The sequence below is a fragment of the Chiloscyllium plagiosum genome, chromosome 16 (genome assembly GCF_004010195.1).
Source record: "Chiloscyllium plagiosum isolate BGI_BamShark_2017 chromosome 16, ASM401019v2, whole genome shotgun sequence".
Taxonomy (NCBI): domain Eukaryota; kingdom Metazoa; phylum Chordata; class Chondrichthyes; order Orectolobiformes; family Hemiscylliidae; genus Chiloscyllium; species Chiloscyllium plagiosum.
Window position 1 is genome coordinate 62,836,145 of NC_057725.1, and position 22,360 is coordinate 62,858,504.

A 22,360-nucleotide genomic window follows, 5' to 3' on the forward strand; every position below is an offset into this window, starting at 1 on the left:
TTTGGTCGCCATACTATTGGAAGGATGTGGAGGCACTGGAACGGGTGCAGAGGTGGTTTACCAGGATGTTGCCTGGTAGGGTAGGAAGATCGTATGAGGAAAGGCTGAGGCACTTGGGGCTGTTTTCATTGGAGAAAAGAAGGTTTAGGGGTGACTTGATAGAGCTGTACAAGATGATTAGGGGTTTAGATAGGGTTGACCATGAGAACCTTTTTCCACATATGGAGTCAGCTATTACGAGGGGGCATAGCTTTAAATTAAGGGATGGTAGGTATAGGGCCGATGTTAGGGGTAGATTCTTTACTCAGCGAGTTGTGTGTTCATGGAATGCCCTCCCAGTAGCAGTGGTGGACTCTCCCTCTTTATGAGCATTTAAACGGGGCATTGGATAGGCATATGGAGGATAGTGGGCTAGTGTAGATTAGGTGGGCTTGGATCGGCGCAACATCGAGGGCCAAAGGGCCTGTACTGCGCTGTATTTTTCTATGTTCTATGACTCATCATATGTGGTGCTGGGATACACTTCAAAAATTACACTTGTGATCTGAATGCATTAGACAAACATTGTTTGATAGTTTAATTAATTACAATATGCATTCTGCATTAATAAATACATGCTTTGATCAGGTATGCCAGAAAAGACTTCTGAATGGCTAAATTTCATAGATTTCTGATTGAAACATTTCAGCATTTATCAGTTTAAAAATGTAAGATATTTACACTGAAATGTTTAAGGAAAGAACACATTTAACTGTGTGGCTTCTATGTAAAGGAATGTTTCAATCTTGTTTTCCAGTGAATATCAACTGTACTGTCCCTGGTGCACCGCTAAAAGGTCAACAAAGAATTGTCCTGGGAAGTGGGGAGATACACCAGGGTTATGCAACTGTGGGCACCACCATGCAGTTCACCTGCAGTTATTCATTTGTCTTGAGTGGGAATGCACAGAGAACATGTCAACAGGATGGAACATGGACAGAGAAGCAACCCACCTGTGTAAAAGGTAATGCAATGAAGCCTTTCTTATATGCCATGTAGCTGGTGTAATATCACCTGTTGCAGGACCCAGTCCAGGAGTTACAGGGAAAGGTAATATGAGGGCTCAAATGTTATAAGATAGAAAGGTAAATTAGGAAGTTTGGAGAAAAAGCGAAAAGTGAAAAGAATAATTTCAAATAGGTTGTGGTGCAAGTTGCTAGGAGCAACCTTTGAACCTAAAGGTGCAAACCTATTTGGTAAGCCACTAGTTGGAGTAAACTTCACAAAGCTCATTCCAGAATCCCACAATAGTGTTGATGGGCAGATGGCTATAGTCCGAGGGAAATAGACCCTTTATTCCAAATCTCATCAGTTTCTGCGGAGATTGTCACGAGAGATCATTCAAAGTTTTACCTCAAGGCAAGAAAGTATGTGGAAAAGAGCAAGTATGAAAATAGATATGCAGTTACTTGGAAGGTAATAGACTTGGTTTCTTGTCACTGTTCTTCTGAATGTGGACAGCGCAAAGTTTGTGAGCTACATGTAATTGCAGTTGTAGACTATTATTAACCATCCCTACTAGGAATCAGATACTACTTTAGTTTTGGTAACTCAGAATGAAACAATTTGTGTTTGGAGATTTTACATAATAGTAGTACAGGTGACTAAAATCAACTTTAGTATTTTTTAAAAACCCTGTAATCATTAACATCAAACACTCCAGGGTCAGTATAGCATACTCAAACACATGGTAAAGCTCTTCCACAGTGCTCCATGGGGAATTGTGGTAGGACAGTTTCACAAAATGCATGCAATTATTCATGGTGGGTGGTGGCAGGTTATTCAGGTAACACTGTCAATGTCCTTGGACAATTCACCAGAATAGCACTCAACTTCAAGATTCACTGAGCAGCCATTCACACTTGCTTATTTGGAAAGGTTGCCAGACTTGGTATGGTACTTAACACCAGTCCTCTGCTCAGCAGCAGTTTGATGGGTAGTAGAGATATGTGGTCAAACAGTGTGGTGCTGGAAAAGCACAGCCAGTCAGGCAGCATCCGAGGAGCAGAAGAGTTGACGTTTCGAACATAAGCTCTTCATCAGGAAGAGCTTATACTCGAAACATCGACTCTTCTGCTCCTTGGATGCTGCCTGACCAGCTGTGCTTTTCCTGCACCATACTTCTTAAACTCTGATCACCAGCATCTGCAGTCCTCACTTTCTCCTAGTAGAGAAATGTCTGGACATCAACAAGTGACATGAAAAATCATTCACATGAGTGTTTCAAAGTATAGAATAAAGATTCACCTGCCCCACTTTGTAACGCAAACCCAGTTTAGAATAGTAGATGTTCAATGCAGAGTAAAGCTCTTCTATGCTTCCCTATTAATTAACTTAAGACAGACACAGCAGAAATTAGATTTTAAGTAATTTTCTCATGCTATTTTACGTTGTTCACTTCATTATGTATGCATCACACCTTGTTGGCACTATGCTCCTGTTATCGTAAACTCACCAGCAGTAGAAGTACTCACCACAGCAGGGACCTTCTGGATTTCCGATGTCATATTTAAAGTCCAGCTGTCAAATGTTGCCAACCAGTAATTGCCTTGTAGTGAGTAGCAAATGAAAAGCAAAAGCTTCTGGAGGCATATAGGTGGCATAAGTGACATTGCATTACAAGTACAAGCTCACATTTGTAAATGTATTGCTATTTTACATAATCACCTATCAAACCAACAGTCATTGTAACTGCAGCTACAAGGTTCAACCAACACCTGCTGCCCATCTTTAGCAACATCCTTAGAACCCTTTCTAAGAGAATGCTACTCTTTCTTAATACCCAGATTAGAATCACATCTCAATGTTCAATCTGGGATTGTCAAATGCTGGAAAGCCTTTAAATGGTTGAAAACATTTTATTGAATACTAGGAAAAGAAAAGAAAAATCGAACAAAAAACTTCATTTCCTTCATGGGGACGAACACCGAACAAGAACAAATTTACAATCAATGAATAATCACTACACTTAGCTCACATCCATTAGAATGGAGTATCAACTAAGTCCTGCCTGATTTGTTGCAGCCGAGGTTTCCCACTATTATGATGAAGGTGTTGTTCCTCTTGTTCAATGTCCTCATCTTCCTGCTTTGAAAACTGCAAATCTGGGGCAATGTTCAGTGTATCCTCTCTAATCCTGCTGCAGTTACGTAGAGTACAGCATGCAAGGATTATGGGGGCTGGGTATGCAGGTGCACTGATCATTGAAGCAGCAGCACAGGTAGATAAAGTAATAAAAAAAAGGCTGATGACATGCTTGCCTTCATTGGAATGGGCATTGAGTATGAGGTTAGACAAGTTGTGCTGAAGCTTTAAAGAACTTTAGTTAGGTAACACTTGGAATATGCTATGGTGGAATTCAAAACCAGATTCCTAGAACATTCACTGGGTTTCTGGATAACTGGTATAGCAACAAAAGCATTACGCCACTGCCTCCCTTATAGAGCATAGAAATTATTCACCCAGAAATTGAGTCAGGATAAATGGTTCATCTTCAGTTTAATATATTAATGGAGTACCACAAACATCATTGTTTCAGTTTTAGGGCTCAAACTATTTATAAACTATATTAACAACTTGGATGGAGCAGCCAATTATACCAACATTTGCTGATGATACAAACATAGCTGGGAAAGCAAGTTGAGAGAAGAATACAAATCATCTGAAAAGGGATATAGATAGTTTAAGTGAATAAGCATAAATTTGGCATATGGAGTATAATGTAGGAAATATGAGGTTGCCTTTTTTAGTGTAAAGAATACAAAAGCAGAATATTATTTAAATGAGAGGGACTGTAAAATGCTGTGATTCGGAAAGATGTGGGTATCCTCATACATGAATCACAAAAAGTTAATTGCAATAGGAAGGGAAAAAGGATGTAAGCTTTTGTTGCAAAAAGGACGGAGTTAAAGTAATCTTGCTGCAACTGTACATGATTTTGGGATCTATGGCACTTTGGTAATGTCCATGTCTGTGCCATAAGGCTTGGGTTCAAGTATCACTTTCTCCAGAGGTGTGTCAAAGCATCTGTGAGCAGATTGATTAAGATATCTGCAACAGTCCCAGTTATGATGTGGAAATAATGCCCTTCAGTGGAGAATGTGGGAATCACAGAACCATTCTTCAATTACAATGTCACAAGAGCTACCAAACACAAAAAGGTCAAGTTGGCTGCTTCTAAAAAGTCCTGCAATCACTGGGATAAAAGCTAACTCAGCACCTCTCTGGAGTTTTACATCCCACATTGTGTGAGCATTGCAGAAAAATCCAAAGGAGCAACAGGCATTTTGCCTTTCCAGATGTCTTTGCTTTGAAAGGAACTATTGAAAGAAACCATCATACCAGAAATGCTGCTAACAGCACAACAGCTATCTCCCACACTTTTTGATGAAATTTAGTAAACTACCTGTTATGTTCAGTTGCTCCATCCAGGAACATTTTCCTATGACTGACACTTATGATCTTTGAACAGCTTTAATTATGTGATTAAGGAGTCTGAACTCCTTTCTCAGACTGCTTTTTAACATCAATACAGGCAACGAGCAGCTCCAGGCTCAGCTATAGCCTGTCTCTAAACTAGACCTCTCTTGAAACTTGATGTCTGGGAATAATCCTGTATTTCACCTGAAAAGTGAACTATTTCCGAGTCTACAGGAATCATGTTATGCTTTGAACAACATGTACCTGTATCATCAACATTGATGATGTACACTGAATTTATGCCCATATCTTTGAATTTTTAAAAGTTATTTGTAACTTATTTTCTTTTTTTTAATCTTTCTTCCTTCTATTCTGTTTGCAATTGTCTTATGTGCTGCCCTTTGAATACGTCAATAAACTTTACTTTGTTTTAAGTCTAAAGAATTTACTGCAGATCATTTTTAAAATTTAGACCTCATTGGAAGATGTTTTGGGGGAATACACCACCACCTATATCAAAAAGGGAAAAGAAATTATGAAAAGAAATTCTAATATGGCTGGAAGAGGTATCAATTCACCCCTCATCCTTGTTTGAGACACTGCTGTGATGTTGAGTGGATAAAGCATTGTTAAAAAAATACAAGGATCTTTACCTTGTGTTTAGTTCATTTTCTATCTGAAATTGTTTGATGCAACAGCATAGAGGAGCTTTAAACTAGGAGCACCTAAACTGCCTGAAGTGGATGTATTCCATCTGACAGTGTTAAAGAATGTTGAGGAAGTTTTATTTTGCTTTTAATTTGAACAGTGCCGAGGGAACTTTAATTTGTATCTAAGCCAGGTTCTCACTGACCAGACATTGATCAGCTAAATGTTGTCCTTTGTATTTAAAAATATTTGCAAGAACTGTTTTAGTTTTTAACAATATAATTTTACTTCTCTGTGAATGCAAAAATAATTATGAAATTGTAGGATCCAGGTTTAAAATAATCATTAACATATTGCACAATCTTAAATTATAAATGTCTGTTGCCTTGAATATCTTGTGTCTCCATTTAAACATAATGTGTAAGTAATTCCTGCATTAACTGTCTATTTTTAACTGTAATATTTTAACAGAATAATAAAATGGTAAGGAGTTAATTTTTACAAAAGTTTGCAACTAGAGACAAAACCATGAAGCAAAACTCACATTGTGTTAATGTACTCCAGGTAAATAAACAAGACCATGAGAAGGACAAATTGTTCTCATCAGGGCCTCATCTTATCAAATTTTAATTCTGAGCACAGAAGGGCAATGACCTTGGACAAAACATTTACCCAACTCTGATGAAATAGTGAACACTGATAAGCATGGATAGTGGGCTAGTGTTCAAATGGCTTCATCTAAGCCTCTCTTAAAAAGGTGCAAAATAGAAGCTGGACATAGCCACTTGAATTTTGTGCTGTCTGACATTCAACATTTCCTTGCTGATTTTCTACATCAACTCCATCTTCTTGCACTGTGATTCAGGAATTTAGAATATTGAATCGATCCTGGTGGTGATGAGGAATAGTAAGGAAAAGAAGTCAATTGTGGGAGAGATCTACAGATCTGTGATGTAGGAAGAGGAATACAAGAAGAAATATTGATCGCTCTGATGGTCCAGTAGACCATCAGAGGCCATAGGATTTAAGTTCAAATCACATCTTCTCTGGAGGTGTCTCAAAACATCACTGAACAGCTTGAACAAAAAAAAATCTACAAGAACAAATATTGGGTGCTTGTGATAAAGGGACAGAAATCATCATGGGTGATTTTGATCCATGTATAAACCTGGAAGAATCATTTGGTAATAGCCTCAATGAGGAATTCATTGAATGTTTTAGAGAGTGTCTTAAAGCAGCACATTCTGAACATGGTGTTGTGTAAAATGACAGGATTAATTAATGACTTCAGAGCAAAGGCACCTGTAGTAGCAGCAATCATATTAGAATTGAATTTTACATCCAATTTGAAAAGTAATGAGTGGTTCCAAGATTAACAAAAAGAGCAGCAATGTGGGCATGAAAGCTGAGCTGGATAGACTGAACTAGGATATTAGAATGTGAAATAGACCAGTGAAGAAGCAGGTGCAGACATTTTTTAGATTAGATTAGATTACATTACAGTGTGGAAACAGGCCCTTCGGCCCAACAAGTCCACACCAACCCGCCGAAGTGCAACCCACCCATACCCCTACATTTATCCTTTACCTAACACTACGGGCAATTTAGCATGGCCAATTCACCTGACCCGCACATCTTTGGACTGTGGGAGGAAACCGGAGCACCCGGAGGAAACCCACGTAGACACAGGGAGAACGTGCAAACTCCACACAGTCAGTCGCCTGAGGCGGGAATTGAACCCGGGTCTCTGGCGCTGTGAGGCAGCAGTGCTAACCACTGTGCCACCGTGCCGCCCACTCACCGTGCCGCCCAATATTTAAAGGGATATTTCAGAATACTCAAAGAGTGTAGTCCTGCTATAAAGAAAATCCACAATCAATGGTTCTTTAAGGAAGATAAACTAGCTAGAAATGTAAAATCAGGTAGCAAGAATTTCAATAGGTATCTAGAAAGGAAAAAGTTAACGTGTGTTGTCATCTACAGGGTGAGAATGGGATCATTATGTTAGGTAATAAAGAAATGAAAGATATGATGAATAAATATTTACTTCTGTCTTTATGAAAGAGGATACAAAAACATCTCAGTAATATCTATAACTCAAAATGTGGAATGAAGAGAGGAACTTTGTGAAACTATAATCACTAAAAAAATGGTACTGTGCAAACTGATGGAACTGTGAGTTGGCAAATCTCCAAGTCCTGATGAACTTCATCCTTGTGTTTAAAAGAGGTGTCTAATGAGATAACAGGTGCATTGCTTTTAATTTTCCAAATTTTGTTGGATACTGAAATTGTTCCATTATACTTTAAAGTAATGAAATAACCTCTCTTCAGTTTGGGAGAGACAAAGAAAGCAGGATACTGTTAGCCAGTTAGCTTGACATCTCACTTGGGAAGGTGTAGGAATAGATCATTAAGATTATATCTGGGTCCTTGATAAAACTCAAGCTAGATGGGAAGAGTCAGCATGATTTTGTGAAAGTGAACTTAGCCAACTTAATAGAATTCTTTGGAGTAAGAAGTGCTCTGATTAAAGAGGATCCTGTTGACGTACTGTGCTTGGATTTCCATAAGGCACTTTATAATGTTGTACATGAAAGGTTATTATGCAAAGTAGGGGGTCAATAATATGGGGGTTACTTGTTTGGATAGATGTGTATGCTACCTGGCAGAAAACATAGCGAATGCGTAAATTGTTCTTTTTCAGACTGGTAGGATGACGATTGGGATCCCACAGGGGTCTGTAGGGAGCCCTCAATTCTTTACCAATTATATCAATGACCTAGATGAGGGGATCCAAGGCGTGGTGACTACATTTCCAGATGGAACAAAAATTGATAGGAACTTATGAAAATGACATACCACGGACATAGTCCGATATATTGGTTAAGTGAGTGGACAAAAATCTGACAAATGGAGTATAATGTGAAGTTGTTCACTTTGGCAGAAGAATAGAAAAGGCGGAGTATTATTTCAGTAGTGAACGTGTCAGAATTCTTGGTTACAGAGGGGTCTAGATTATCAGTCGCAATGGGTTAGAATACAGGTACAGCAAGTGATTAAGAAGGCTAATGGAATGCCTAATCTTTATTATAAAAGGAATTAAACATAAAAGGAAGAATGTTGTGCTTTGGTTAAACAAGACATTGGTGTGACTATGTCTCGAATATATAGTTTTAGTCTCCTTACTGAAGGAAGGATTTAGGTGCATTGGAGGTGGTTTAGAGAAGGTTTATCAGATTGATACCTGGAATGAGCAGGTTGTCATGTGAGGAAACGTTGGACAAGTTAGGCTTGTTTTCACTAGAGTTTAGAAGGGCGAAGTTAATTTGTTTGAAGTTTATAAGATCCTGAATGACCTTGACAAGATGAAAGTGAAAAGGATGCTGCCTCCTGTGGGTGAATTAAGATCACTGGACACTGGGAGACTGTTTGAAAATTAGGGGTCACCCTTTTAGGACAGAGAAACGAGGAATATATTTTCTCTGAAGGTTCTGATTGAAGCAGAGGTAAATTGATTCTTGTTAGGCAAAGGCGTGGGAACATGAAAATTTGAACACAGGCAGACCATCCATGATCATTTTGAATGGCAGAGGAGACTTGAAGATTCAAACTTCTGCTCCATGTTTGTGTGTGTCTGACAACCAGGGAAGTTTGATGTGAAGAATATATGTCTTCCACTCTCCTAATTCTGACATCCAGGAAGGAGAATACCCCAGCGACGTGAATGAGTGTATATTGATCCAGAGAAGCTGTAAAGTGTGATTGCTTCATTGCAAATTTGTGCCATAAATGCACAAGAGCGGGAGCAATCTGCAGGCAAAGATAGGGGGCAAGGCCAGGAATTTGAGGAACTGCAGTACATATCAGGCAGGAGAGAGAGAAGGATTTGAGTTTCACAGAGATCCACTATCATATTCCAAATGTTTCTAACTTAACACTCATTGTAAGTACTGTTTATGCAGTTGCTGGTACAAGCTATATTGGATGGTTTGCAGATGAGCTGAAACCCCAGGCTGTGTATAAATGGAGATCCAGCTGGTAACAAGTAGGTTATCGGCCTGTGGACTAATATTCAGTTATCGATGACAAAGGCCTTCTGCTTGCTAACAACTATGTGATTGACTCCCAGGTAGCTTAGCTGCTTGGGGCTGTGTTTAAAGGGTGAAGCCATCAAATCTCCACAGGCTTAGGAGCTGTTTCTGTTCTTTGCTGTAAAAGTCTGTCAGAACAGAGAAGAATTGTTAGTAAACAGGACACACTCTTTTTCGCAGCAGTAACTGCTTTGTGGTATGTTTTAAATAATTCTTAGAAAGTTACTGAGTGGATGAGTAAATATGCAAATGGATACAATGAGTGAGGTAGCTAAGTGGGTAAAGTGGTAAATGTATAGATAGATGGGCAATAGAAAATAGAACATTACAGTGCAGAACAGGCCCTTCAGCCCCACGATGTTGCATTCTCGTCCATTTGCCTATCCAATGACCATTTAAATGCCCTTAAAGTTGGTGAGGCGAAAGTGAGGACTGCAGATGCCGGAGATTAGAGTCAAGATTAGAGTTGTGTTGGAAAAGCACAGCAGGTCAGGCAGCATCCGAGGAGCAGGAAAATCACCAACTTTAAGGAAAATTGACATTTCGGGCAAAAACCCTTCATCAGGCATCATTCCTGATGAAGGGCCTTTGCCCGAAATGTCAATTTTCCTTAAAGTTGGTGAGTCTACTACTGTTGCAGGCAGTGTGTTCCATGCCCCTACTACTCTCTGAGTAAAGAAACTACTTCTGATGTCTGACCTATATCTCTCACATCTAAATTTAAAGCTATGGCCCCTTGTGCTAGCCATCAGTATCGGAGGAGAAAGGCTGTCACTGTCCAACCTAACTAGCGCTCTGATATCTTATATGTCTGAATTAAGTCACCTCTCAACCTTCTTCTCTCTAAAGAAAACAGCCTCATGTCCCTCAGCCTTTCCTCGTAAGACCTTCCCCCCATACCAGGCAACATCCTAGTAAATCTCCTCTGAACCCTTCCACATCCTTCCTATAATGTGATGACCAGAACTCTACGCAATACCCCAAGTGGCCACACCAGAGTTTTGTACAGCTGCAGCATGTTCTCATGGTTCAGAAACTCAATCCCTCTATCAATAAAAGCTAACATACCATATGCCTTCTTAACAACCCTATCAACCTGGGTGGCAACTTTCAAGGATCTATGTACCTGGACACCAAGATCTCTCTGCTCATCTACACTGCCAAGAATTTTACATTAGCCCAGAACTCTGCATTCTTGTTACTCCTTCCAAAGTGAATCATCTCACACTTTTCTGCATTCAACTCCATTTGCCACCTCTCAAACCAGTTCTGCAGCTTATCTATGTCTCTCTGTAACCTGCAACATCTTTCTGCACTGTCCACAACTTTACCAACCTTAGTGTCATCCTCAAATTTACTGACCCATTCTTCTATGCCCTCATCCAGGTCATTTATATAAATGACAAACAACAGCGGACGCAAAACTGACCCTTGTGGTACCCAACTAGTAACTGAACTCCAGGATGAATATTTCTCATCAATCACCTCTTCTTTCAGCTCGCCAATTTCTGATCCAAACCACTAAATCACCCTCAATCCCATGTAAATGTACTCTAGTCATTCTTTTTTTCCTGTTATAGGTATAGAAAGCCTTAGGGTCTTCCTTGATCCTATCAGCCAATGACTTCTCATGTCCCCTCCTGGATCTTCTTAGGTCTCTTCCTCTTGAAGCGAGATTCAACTTCATTAGTAAACCAGGGCTCCTGCGCTTAACACCTTCTTCGTGCTTGACCAGTACATAATTATCAAGGACCCGCAGTAGGTGTTCCTTGAACAAGCTCCACATTTCAATTGTGCCAGTCCCCTGTGGTTTCCTTCCCCCATCCTGTGCATCCTAACTAATTGCCTTTTCCCCAGCTATAACTCTTGCCCTGCAGTATATACCTATTCCTTTCCATCACTAATGTAAACATAACCGAATTGTGGTCGCTATCACCAAAGTGCTCACCTACCTCCAAATCTTAACACCTGACCGGGTTCATTACCTAGCACCAAGTCTAATGTGGCCTTGCCCCTTGTTGGCCTGTTTACATACTGTGTCAGGAAACCCTCCCATCTAAAGTACTTGAACTATAGTACTCCCAGTCAATATTTGGAAAGTTAAAGTCCCCCAAACAACTACTCTGTTACTCTCAATCCTATCGAGGATCATCTTCGCTATCCTATCCTCTACATCTCTGGAACTATTTAGAGGCTTACAGAAAACTCCCAACAGGGTAATCTCTCCTTTCCTGTTTCTAATCTCAGCCCATACTACCTCAGTAGAGGAGTCCTCAAACGTCCTTTCTGCAATCGTAATACTGTCTTCGACTAACAGTGCCACACTACCCCCTCTTTTACCATTTTCTTTGTTCTTACTAAAACATCTAATTCCCAGAACCTGCAATAACTATTCCTGTCCCTGTTCTACCCATGTCTCTGAAATGGCCACAACATCGAAATCCCAGGTGCCAACCCATGCTGCAAGTTCACCTACCTTATTCCGGATGCTCCTGGTGTTGAAGTAGACACAATTCTTGCCTGCCAGTCCCTTCTTGTGATCTTAAAATCTTAGTTCTGACTTCACTACTCTCATCCTCCTGTATACTCGAACTACAATTTTGGATCCCCCCAGGATATTGGTACCACTGTGGTTCAGGTGAAGACTATCCTGTTTGTAGAGGTCTCACCTACCCCAGAAAGAGCCCCAATTATCCAAGAATCCAAAACCCTCCTTCCTGCACCATCCCTGTAGCCACATGTTCAACTCCTCTCCCTATTCCTCTCTTCGCTAGCACATGGCACGGGCAACAAACCAGAGATAACAACTCTGTTTGTTCTAGCTCTAAGATTCCACCCTAGCTCCCTGAATTTCTGCTTTAAATCCCAAGTCTCTTCCTGCCTATGCCGTTGGTACCTATGTGCATCACGACTTGGGGCTGCACCCCATCCCCTTCAAGGATTCCGAAAACACAATCAGAGACATCACGAACCTTGGCACCTGGGAGGCAACACATCAACTGTGAGTCTCCCTTGTTCCCACAGAACCTTCTATCTGTCTCCCTAACTATGGAGTCCCCAGTGACTAATGCTCTGCTCCTCTTCCCCCTTCCCTTCTGAGCAACAGGGACAGACTCTGTGCCAGACACCTGTGCCCTACTGCTGAGCCCTGGTAAGTAACCCCCTTCTTCCCACCCCAACAGTATCCAAAATGGTATACCTGTTGTTGAGGGGAACGCTCACATGGGATCTCTGCACTACCTACCAGTTCCCTTTGCGTCCCCTGACGGTAACCCATCTACCTTCTTCTTTTACCTGAGATATGACTACCTCCCTGTAACTCTTCTCAATAACCCCCTCCATGTACCGTATGATCCGAAGTTAATGCAGCTCCAGTTCCCTAACATGGTTTTCGAGGAGCTGGAGTTGGGTGCACTTCCCACAGATGCAGTCTGCAGGGACACTACTGGTGGCTCTCACCTCCCACATTCCGCAGGAGGAATATTCAACTGCCCTAACATCCATTACCACTATTCTAAATTCCCAACGAGATTACTGAAAAACTAATAAAAAATAAATAAACCAGTCACCTTACCAGTTGATGCACAGAACCTTTTTCGTTTGGTTAGAGGAGGAGGTTGAGTGGGAGAGACTACTTGAGAAGTGTTTCGGGTAAAACAACCACCCAAATATAAAGCCTCACTTAACCAGCAGTCCCCTGTCTGCTCCTGCTCACTGTGCACTCCGCCCAAACACGAGGTAAACCTTTATATCTTTTAAAATGTTACCTTCCCATGGGGCCTTTGGCCCTCGCTGTCATTTCTCCCACTCCAACTGCCACCGGAAAAATGTGATGTAAGTGAGTAATTGTTGGTGATGATCAGGTTGGAGGTAGTCAGGTTGCAGATTAGTCAGACCTATCCAGAATATATCTTTGGGTCTTTAATCCTGGCCTTTGGATTATTGCTACCACTAAACTAGGCTGATACTATGCACCAACTACAACCTTTGCTCTTAACTCCACAGTAACATGTTGTGCTGGGTATATTTATAATGATAGAGTTTGCTATATACCACTCTAATGTTACAAATATCCCCAGCATTAGGTGTTGCTCTGGATTTAAGGGGAAGGTTTGTAGTTGGTGTAAAGTACACTCTATGAGCAAGCCTTTCTTTCAGTTTAAAGATGGAGGTGAGGTAATGAATTATCTCCCTACTGATTTGCTTATATATGATTCTTTTGTTTCAGCTTGCAAACAACCTAAGCTTCCTAATCTGGTGAAACAGAAAATTTTGTCAACACAACCTCAGACCAGGTAAGTGTTCAGTTCCTGTGATTGGAAAGCAATGTAAAATTCTCTTGATGTAGCTTTTAATGCCTTGAATTTCCTTTTCCCAGATGCAGGCCAATTTGCAGGTACAAAATGGTATGTAGGACTTAAAACTCAGATGACTAGATTTATCATAGACACCATATTGGGAAGCGTGGTGGCTGGATGCACTCTTCATGGGAGAAGCACTGAGCCAGTCTTCTGGCAGCAGCAAAGCCTTCCCCCTTGAAGGTCAAAGGGGCTGATGTGGGAATCCCCGCTACTGACAGTGGAATGTCATTGAGGTTTATTATTGAGCCAACTAAACACATTATGTTATTGTTTCTGACCTCAGCACAAATTGTGGTGAACTTTAGCTTTGGCCTCCTGGACTGTGAGGAGTTGTGAGGATTGCAGAACTCCTTGCTGTCAGGAACCCTGTATTCATGCCCCCCACCCACTACCCCAACCTGCCTTCAATCATCCACACCGTTGGATCTTTCTGCATTCCTTGAAGTTTGGTACTTATATTATTACCAGCAACAGCTGCTCCCGATAGCGTTGAAAGCAATGAAGAGCTGGCTGCAGGAAATACTTAGACCACTAGAACCTCAATTATTAGAAAACCTGCTTGAAAGGCGCATAGTTCCATTAACCTTTCAACTGATGGGACTTCCCCGTCACTTCTCTAAATGGAAAGTGAAATTCTCATTCGCCCAACAAAATTCGAGCTGTAGGCAAAAACAATCTCGCTCACACAGCCACAGGTGCTAACAGACATGAGATCTAATGACAGAATCTTAAGTGTTCATGACTGATGATATTTATATATTTTTGAAAATGCAATGACCTTATCACATTATATCTATTATATGTCTTATGTTGCTTGTTTTCACCATCAGGAAGACTCCACTACATAGACTGTTTTCTACTATACAAGACAAGGAGCTATCCCAAATTTCTCCCACTAAAATCCCTGTACATCATATTGGGAATCTTCCTGCAGGTTTCTTTCATCCCCACACACAGCTGGAATATGAGTGTATCTCCCCTTTCTACAGGCGTCTTGGAAGCAAGAAAAGGACATGTCTTAAAACGGGAAAATGGAGTGGACGATCACCAACATGTATTCCAAGTAAGTTATTTAACTTCTCCTCTTCCCTATCTTATGTGAGAAGGGTGTGTAACAACATTTAACCTTCTGATATCATGCCACCTCTCTGTAAGAGCAATTCAGCTAATCCCAGTCCACTTCTACTGCATTGCCCTGAGTTTTTTTTCCATCTTCACATAATAATTCAATTCTCTTTTGAAAGTCACAATTGAAGCTGTCTCCACTTCAATGTCACACAGTTGTACATTCCAGATCTTCACCACTTGGACATTAAAAAGTTTCCTTTCATGTCGCTATGGATTCTTTTTGCCATTCACCTTAAATCAACCCTCTGCCAAGGACTAGTTACTTCTTATTTACTTTGTTCAAGTTTTTGAACACCCTGAAATCTCTTGTCCATATTCTCTGAGAAGGACATTCCCAATTTGACTATTCTATTCATACAGCGATATCACTTGTCCCTGAAACCATTCTCAAATCTTTTCTGCTTGCTCACGACTACTTGCACATCTTTTCTAAATTGTGGTATCTACGTTTGGACACAGGGCTCTAGTTGAGGTCAAATGAGTGTTTTCTAAAAGTTTCAGCGTAACTTATTTTCATTTTTACTCAAGATTTCTATTTATAAGCTCTGCTTTACTTACAAACACCTTTACTTTGGCTTTGCCACCTTGGTACTCCCAGTCCCATTGCTCTTGTACCATTTTTAGAACTGTACCCCTTTTATCTTATGTTGCCTGTCTTGTTTACCTACCATTAATAAACCACTTCACATTTTTTGTAATAGTTTTAATTTACCACAAATCCACCCATTCCACAGAGCTGTCTACTCTTGTAGTATTATTTTTACCCGTTCAAAGTTATAATACTTTCAGATTTTGTGTTGTCTGCATATTTATAAATTGTTCCCTGCAAACTCAAATCAATATCATACATGCAGATTTAAAAAGTCCTAAAAGTTCATATTCTAGGGAATTTGCACTTCTCTTTTGTACCTATATCCCTTTCCTATGTCAGAACAAAATCCCCATTCACCACAAATCTGTTTCATGAAACTTGACCAATGTTATATCCATTCTGCAGCTGTCCCTTTTATTCTATGAGTTTTAATTTTGCTAACAAGACTGGCATTTTAATGGGTGGCATTTAATTAACTCCCCTTTGTAAGTCTATGTACACGACATAAACTGCATTATTTCAACAACTTTCTGGTACCTTGTCAAAAAACCTCAAGCAGATTGGTTAAATAATTACCCCTTAATTTATTTTCTTAATTAATCAATATTTGTAAAGTGACTATTATTTTTTATCAATACTTATCTAACCTTAATTTGGCTATTCATAACACCTAAGAAATACAAAAATCCACTGCAGTTTTGATTCCTAATGAGGAATCATCAGTTACAATCTTGAAAAAGAAATGCTGTTAGATTAGTTGACTTTGTTGAATTTCTCTAGTCATCGAGCATTCCCACACCTACCAGCCTTTCCTTTCACTCTCTAACTGTTTCTGGACTTTCATTATCTAATTTTTGAAGTTTTCCCATCCACCCCAAATCCACGTTTTAAAATTCATGCATAATACTGTCAAAATCGGCCTTCCTCCAATTTATAACTTTAACTTTTATATCTGGTCTATCCTTTTCCATCACTATTTTAAAACTAATAGAATTATGGTCGCTGGCCCCAAAGTGCTCCCCCACTGACACTTCAGTCACCTGCCCTGCCTTATTTCCCAAGAGTAAGTCAAGTTTGGCACCTTCTCAAGTAGGTGCATTCACATATTGAATCAGAAAATCTTCTTGTACACACTTAACAAATTCTTCCCCATCTAAACCCTTAACACTATGGCAGTTCATGTTTGGAAAGTTAAAGCCACCCGATTATTCTTACACTTAATTGAGATCTCCTTACAAGTTTGTTTCTCAATTTCCCTCTGACTGTCAGGGAGTCTATAATACAATCCTAATAAGTTGATTATCCCTTTCTTATTTCTCAGTTCCAAATAATTTCCCTGGATATATTTCTGGGAATATTCTCCCTCAGTACAGTTATAATACTATTCCTTATCAAAAGTGCCACTCCCCCTCCTCTCTTGCCTTCCTTTCTGTCCTTCCTGTAGCATTTGTATCCTGGAACATTAAGCTGCAAGTCCTGTCCATCCCTGAGCCATGTTTCTGTAATTGCTATGATGTCCCAGTCCCATGTTCCTAACCATGCCCTGAGTTCATCTGCCTTCCTTGTTAGGCTTCTTGCATTGAAATAAATACAGTTTAATTTATCAATCCTACCGTGTTCTCTGCTTTGTCTCTGCATGCCCTGACTGTACCAGTCTCAGATTGATCTCTTTCCTCACTATCTCCCTGGGTCCCACAAGCCTCCACTTTACTAATTTAAATCTCCTGAGCTGCTCTAGCAAATCTCCCTGCCAGTATATTAAGTTACCTTCCAATTCAGGTGCAATCCGTCCTTCTTGTATAGGTCACTTCTACCCCAGAAGAGATTCCAATGATCCTTCTTCCATACACCAGCTCCTCAGCCATGCATTCATCTGCTCTATCCTCCTATTCCTACCCTCACTAGCTTGCAACACCAGGAGTAATCCAGATATTACTACTCTCGAGGATCTCCTTTTCAAATTCCTGCTGTTAAATTCTCCCTTCAGAACCTAATCCTTTTGCCTTCCGATGTCATTGGTTCCAATGTGTACAATGACCTCCTGTGGTCCCACTCCCCCTTGAGAACATTCTGCGCCTTCTCTGAGACACCCTTGATCCTGACACCAGGGAGGGAACACACTATTCTGATTTTTCACTGTTGGCACCACAGAAATGTCTATCTACCTCGGACTAGAAAGTTCCCTAACACAATTGATCTCTTGGAACCCGATGTACCTCTGAATAGGTACTTTGGATTTGTCTTCTCTGGGGAAGGCACATGCAATCTCCCAGATGTAGTAGTGGCTAAAGGACCTAGGGTAATGGATGAACTGAAGGGAATTTATATTAGAAGGAAATGGTGCTGGATAGACTGTTAGGTCTGAAGGTTGATAAGTCCCCAGGACCTGATGGTCTGCATCCCAGGGTACTTAAGGAGGTGGCTTTACAAATTGTGGATTCACAATCATTTTCCAATGTTCTATAGATTCAGGATCAGTTCCTGCGGATTGGAGGGTGGCTAATTTTGTCCCACTTTTCAAGAAAAGAGGGAGAGAGAAAACAGACAATTATAGACCGGTTAGCCTGACGTCAGTGGTGGGAAAGATGCTGGAATCAATTATACAAGATGAAATTACGACTCATTTGGATAGCAGTAACAGGATAGGTCAGAGTCAGCATGGATTTATGAAGGGGAAATCGTGCTTGACTAACCTTCTGGAATTTTTTGAGGATGTAAGTATGAAGATGGACAAGGGAGATCCAGTGGACCTGTACTTTCAGAAATCCTTTGATACAGTCTCACATAGGAGATTAGTGAGTAAAATTAGGGCACATGGTATTGGGGGCAAAATACTGACTTGGATTGAAAATTGGCTGGCTGACAGGAAGCAAAGGGTAGTGATAAATGGGTCCCTTTGGAATGGCAGGTGGTGACCAGTGGGGTACCACGAGGTTCGGTACTGGGACCGCAGCTGTTTACAATATACATTAATGACATAGATGAAGGTATTAAAAGTTCTATTAGCAAATTTGCTGATGACACAAAGCTGGGTGGCAGGGTGAAATGTGAGGAGGATGTTATGAGAATACAGGGTGACTTAGACAGGCTAAGTGAATGGGCGGATGCATGGCAGATGCAGTTCAATGTGGATAAATGTGTAGTTATCCACTTTGGTGGCAAGAATAGGAAGGCAGATTACTATCTAAATGGAGTCAAGTTAAGTAAAGGGGAAGTACAATGAGATCTAGGTGTTCTTCTACATTAGTTAATGAAAGCAAACATGCAGGTACAGCAGGCAGTGAAGAAAGCTAATGGCATGCTGGCCTTCATAACAAGAGGAATTGAGTACAGGAGCAAAGAGATCTTTCTGCAGATGTACAGGGCTCTGGTGAGACTACACCTAGAGTATTGTGTGCAGTTTTGGTCTCCAAATTTAAGGGAGGACATTCTGGCTATTGAGGGAGTGCAACGTAGGTTCACGAGGTCAGTTCCCGGAATGGCGGGACTGTCATATATTGGAGCCACTCGGCTTGTGTGCACTTGAGTTTCGAAGGATGAGAGGGGATCTGATTGAGACGTATAAGATTATTAAAGGATTGCACACTCTGGAGGCAGGAAACACGTTTCCGCTGATAGGTAAGTTCAGAACCAGAGGACACAATTTAAAAATAAGGGGTAGGCCATTTAGAACAGAGTTGAGGAGAAACTTCTTCACCCAGAGAGTGGTGGATATGTGGAATGCTGTGCCCCAGAAGGCAGTGGAGGCCAAGTCTCTGAATACTTTCAAGAAAGAGATGGATAGAGCTCTTAAAGATAGTGGAATCAAGGGCTATAGGGATAAGGCAGGATCAGGATACTGATTGTGGATGATCAGCCATGATCATAATGAATGGTGGTGCTGGCTCGAAGGGCCGAATGGCCTACTCATGCACCTGTTGTCTATTGTCTATTGCATTAGAGCCAGTCTCGATACCAGAAACTTGGCTGTTCGAGCTACATTCCCCTGAGAATCCATCACCCCCTACATGTTCCAAAACAGCATACTTATTTGAAATGAGGATGGCCACAGAAGACTCCTGCATTACCTGCCTACCTCTCTTACCTTTCCTGGAGTTAGCCCATCTCTATGACTGTATCTGCAACTTTTTTCCCTTCCTATAACTGCTGTCCATCACATCCCCTTGCTCTTGTAAATTATTCATTGCTTCTAGCTGTCTCTCCAACTGATCCACCCCTCTAATTGTTAAAAATGCATTGGATCATTTCATTGATTTGATGTCATCAAAACACTAAATTCAATTTTGGGATTGGAGTTTGGTATCTGGGGCATAATTTAAACTGGCTGAATTTGAATTTGTTTTTCTTCCATGGCATCGCAACTCCAGCTATTTGTTTCAACCAGTGTTACATTTTTTAATTGTTCAGGACACTGCGCTTTCAGTCCTTGCTCGCTTCCTCTCTCTTTTAAAGGTACAGTACACTTCTATACGTTCATAACAAATGCTAGATCTAGATGATGGGTAGATTTTTTTTCATTCATTCATAGGATGAGAGTGTTGCTGACTAATCCAGCATTTATTGTCCATCCCTAATTGCCCAGAGGGCAGTTAAGAGGCAACCACATTGCTATGGGTCTGGAGTCACATGTAGTCCAGACCAGATAAGAATTGCAGTTTCCTTCCCTAAAAAATGTTAGCAAACCAAATGAGTCTTTCTGACAATTGACATGGTCGTCAGTAGACTCTTAATTCCAGATTTTTTTTTTTTCAATTGGATTCAAATTCCACCATCTGCTGTGGCAGGATTCAATCTCAGATCCCAAACATTACCTGGGTCTCTGGATTAAAAGTCCAGCAATAATACCACTTGGCCATCGCCTCCCAAATGTTTGGGTGGAACATAAATTCGGTTGGATTGGCTGGGTCAAATGGCTTGCTTCTGTGCCATATCTTATGTTATCCTACACTGTCACCTAACTGGGGTGATGCAGCCTAAATGGTAGTGAAGGCCAAGAACTACTCAAGAGGGTCTTACAACACTATTGGCAAGTCAGCAGCTTTCTTCTAGTTATGCTGCAGATTGCACTGTGTGAGAGTAGCAAAGTTACTTCAAAACAGGCACAAAATGAGTGATTATTTTTCTTTCTATTATTGAATTGTTGGTTAAAGTTAGTGAGTGAAGAGTTTTGATATTGCTTTTTATTGAATGATGTTAATCAAGGAGAATTTGTGGTGATGAGTCTGAAATCAATATAGGTTTTGAAATGGTATGTCCCCAGTGAGGTGCAGAAGCTCCTTTTTAACTAAAGCAAAACCCTCACAATGTGGTCCCTTGTGCTCTGCACAGTTGCACAAGGTGGATGTGGTCACCTCTCTCCTTCTCCTCCTCCTTCCTCCCAAGGTAGCGGTGGACCCTCAGAATGACTCAGTTGTGGAGAACGCACAACACTATTACAATTATTGCCTCTCTCTCAGATGTACAGAGACCCTCCTGAGCAGTCTACGAAGCAAAACCTGATTGAGGAGATCAGTATTTTGCCGCACAGTACTGAGTGGCTCAGTATCTTCTCTGAACTCATTGGATGGGATGAAATATGCGGTTTTGTTACCAATGTGTGGAAGAGCTATTCTCTGTTGCTTCCTGGCTTAAGTCTGTAGCTGATGTGGACTTTTGCAGGACAAATATGATGTGGCTCCTTCCAAAGTACCATCATTCACAGAGTCGAATTTCATGTTCAGAGAGTGGCAAATCTTGTGTTCCTGAATTGTCGACATGGGGATCCTGCAGAGCTATGGCGAGTTGTACCTGCACTAGCAGGACGATATTCTGGAGAATCTCTTGCCGTTTTAATCCTGACATTCCCTCTTCAGAGAGAATACAGTGCCTCTGCAATGTGTAGATGCATCAAAGAGATCACATTCTTCTTCTACAACAGTCCAATGATATACAGTGGTGACGACCTTCATAGCCTATTAGGAGGGTCATCTTTACATTAGTGTGAAGTCCAAGTTTGTGTGAAGTCCAGGTTTGTGTGAAGAAGGTGGCACGCCTTAATAATTACCTTCCCAGTGAATCAAAGCTTCTGTGAGTAATGTCCCTGGCTCATCACTATGTGAAAATGATGCTTCTGGAACACAATTGATAGGCAAAACCTGTTAGAGCCCTCCTCCTCTGCTCTTTTGAAAGTCTTTTTTTCCCTTCCCCATGACTGCTGGTCACTTACAGACTGAGATGTATTGCAAAATTTGTCCCCACACCTGTATGCCTGTCCTTCCTTCCTTTCTGCCTGCAGCATATTCTGCCAGTAATTCACCACAGTTCTTCCACAAACTCTGCTTTCACCAAAATAAGTTAAAACGCAATACCTTCAATTATATTTATTCATTCATAGTCTGTGGATATCAATGACTGGCCAGTATTTGTTGCCCATACCCAAATGATGAAGTGCTTATCACTGACGTGAACTTCCAGGCGTTATATTTAAAAGCCAACTGCTCACCACTTCAAACATTATAAGCCGCAAACTGGTCCTCACTTTGTGGTGCTCAATTATTATAACATGAAGGGAAAGGAAAGCTCCCACGTTCCACAGACAGGGACCTGGAAGCATTGGTGGATGGGCTAGTGGAAAGGAGGTCAGTCACAGAGTCATAGAGATGTACAGCATGAAAACAGACCCTGTCCACGCCGACCAGATACCCCAACCCAATCTAGTCCCACCTGCCAGCACGCGGCCCATATCCCTCCAAACCCTTCCTATTCATATACCCATCCAAATGCCTCTTAAATGTTGCAATTGTACCAGCCTCCACCACATCCTCTCGCAGCTCATTCCATTCAAGTACCATCCGCTGCATGAAAAAGTTGCCGCTTAGGTCTCTTTTATATCTTTCCCCTCTCACCCTAAACCTATGCCCTCTAGTTCTGGACTCCCCGACCCCAGGGAAAAGACTTTGTCTATTTATCCTATCCATGCCCCTCATAATTTTGTAAACCTCTATAAGGTCACCGCTCAGCCTCCGTGCTCCAGGGAAGACACCCTCACGCCTGTTCAGCTTCTCCCTATAGCTCAGATCCTCCAACCCTGGCAACATCCTT

General features: G+C 41.0%; 1 protein-coding gene across 1 annotated transcript in view; it reads left to right on the forward strand.

Moving 5' to 3' along the window:
* The window catches only part of pamr1b (peptidase domain containing associated with muscle regeneration 1b), a 151,957-nt gene that overhangs the window by 111,964 nt on the left and 17,633 nt on the right, over nucleotides 1-22,360 (forward strand). Inside the window, exons 10-12 of the mRNA XM_043706264.1 lie at nucleotides 797-1,003; nucleotides 13,428-13,494; nucleotides 14,391-14,623. Of these exons, the coding sequence (XP_043562199.1) occupies nucleotides 797-1,003; nucleotides 13,428-13,494; nucleotides 14,391-14,623 (507 nt within the window). The remainder of the gene's footprint in view (nucleotides 1-796; nucleotides 1,004-13,427; nucleotides 13,495-14,390; nucleotides 14,624-22,360) is intronic.